At 45.4% G+C, this 1,239-nt stretch overlaps 1 protein-coding gene across 1 annotated transcript in view; it reads right to left on the minus strand.

Moving 5' to 3' along the window:
• LOC105457524 (putative glutathione-specific gamma-glutamylcyclotransferase 2) overlaps window positions 1-790 on the minus strand; it is a 3,642-nt gene extending 2,852 nt beyond the window's left edge. The window contains exon 1 of the mRNA XM_011702232.1: window positions 168-790. Within this exon, the coding sequence (XP_011700534.1) occupies window positions 168-302 (135 nt within the window). The 5' untranslated portion in view covers window positions 303-790. The remainder of the gene's footprint in view (window positions 1-167) is intronic.
• Window positions 791-1,239: the final 449 nt, after the last annotated feature.

Consider the following 1,239-nt stretch of genomic DNA (forward strand, 5'->3'; position numbering starts at 1 on the left):
CGTGTGCTCTTCCGATCTCCAGTTTATTATTTTTTTATAAAGTTAAAGTACTTTAACTTAATAAAAAAACATACTTTGTCTATATATTTGTACCAATTTATTTTTATAAATTTAAGTATAAAAGCACACTAATAGGGACAGTCGCCCTAGCTTCTAGCTAAACCCACCCTGTTGGGTACGCCCCTGTGATCGGTGCTCTTCTGGTAGAAGCGCCTGATGTATCCCCTGATGTGGCCGACGAGCTTCCTCTCGTACGGAAAGTCCGCTTTCCATATCAGCGAGCCATAACCAAACACCCACATGCTCCCCGCTCGCTCGCGACGTCACCCACGTAGGACACCGTCCCTTCTCGTCGACGACAACGTGATGACGAGATCACGTCGCGCGCCAGTGTGGACCTTGCCTGCGAGTCTCCCGGGTGGCGAGCACGGCTTCCCTTAATGTCGCGGCATAATTCGCGGGGGGACGACGATCCGCTCCGAAATTATGCCCCATGTCCACAAAACCCAGCGCGCGGGCCCCCCCGGGGCTGCTGTTACGCCACGCGCGACGGTCGCCAGTCGCCACGCCACACCGCCGCCACGCGAATTATAACCTCCGGCTCTCTTCGAGGCAGCTGATCGCGGCGCTCTCGCGCGCACACGTGGTAAACAAATCTGGAGTGACGTATACAATTGTGTTGACATGTGTTCGGCGAATATACGAAGCTGGTGGATTCGAAGCTGATCGTGCTTTAACGTACACCTTCCGTGCGTTTGTTTACCGGCGATTCCAGCGAAGCCAAGTAGGATAGAGGTGAATATTTGCGCGAAATAAGATTTTATCGAAGTAAAGTAAACGTACCAGTGGCTGAACGTGTATCTATATCCAGGGTTGGGAAGTAACTCGTTACTTGTAACGAAGTTACAGTTACAGTTACTTTTTTTCAATAACTGTAACTTAACTTCGTTACTTTCTTTCCTTGTGTAACTGTAACTTAACTTACATGTATGCCAAATGCAGGGTTGGGAAGTAACTCGTTACTTGTAACGAAGTTACAGTTACAGTTTCTTTTTTTCAATAATTGTAACTTTGTTACTTTCTTTCCATGTGTAACTGTAACTTAACTTATAGTTACATTTTTTAAGTAACTAATAACTAATTTAATAGTTACCTTTACAGTTACTTTATATATGTCAAATCGTCACTTTCATGGATCAAAATTATGCAATACTTAGATCGGAAGAGCACACGTCTGAA

Source organism: Wasmannia auropunctata, unplaced genomic scaffold (assembly GCF_000956235.1).
Source record: "Wasmannia auropunctata unplaced genomic scaffold, wasmannia.A_1.0 LD335211.1, whole genome shotgun sequence".
Taxonomy (NCBI): Eukaryota; Metazoa; Arthropoda; class Insecta; order Hymenoptera; family Formicidae; genus Wasmannia; species Wasmannia auropunctata.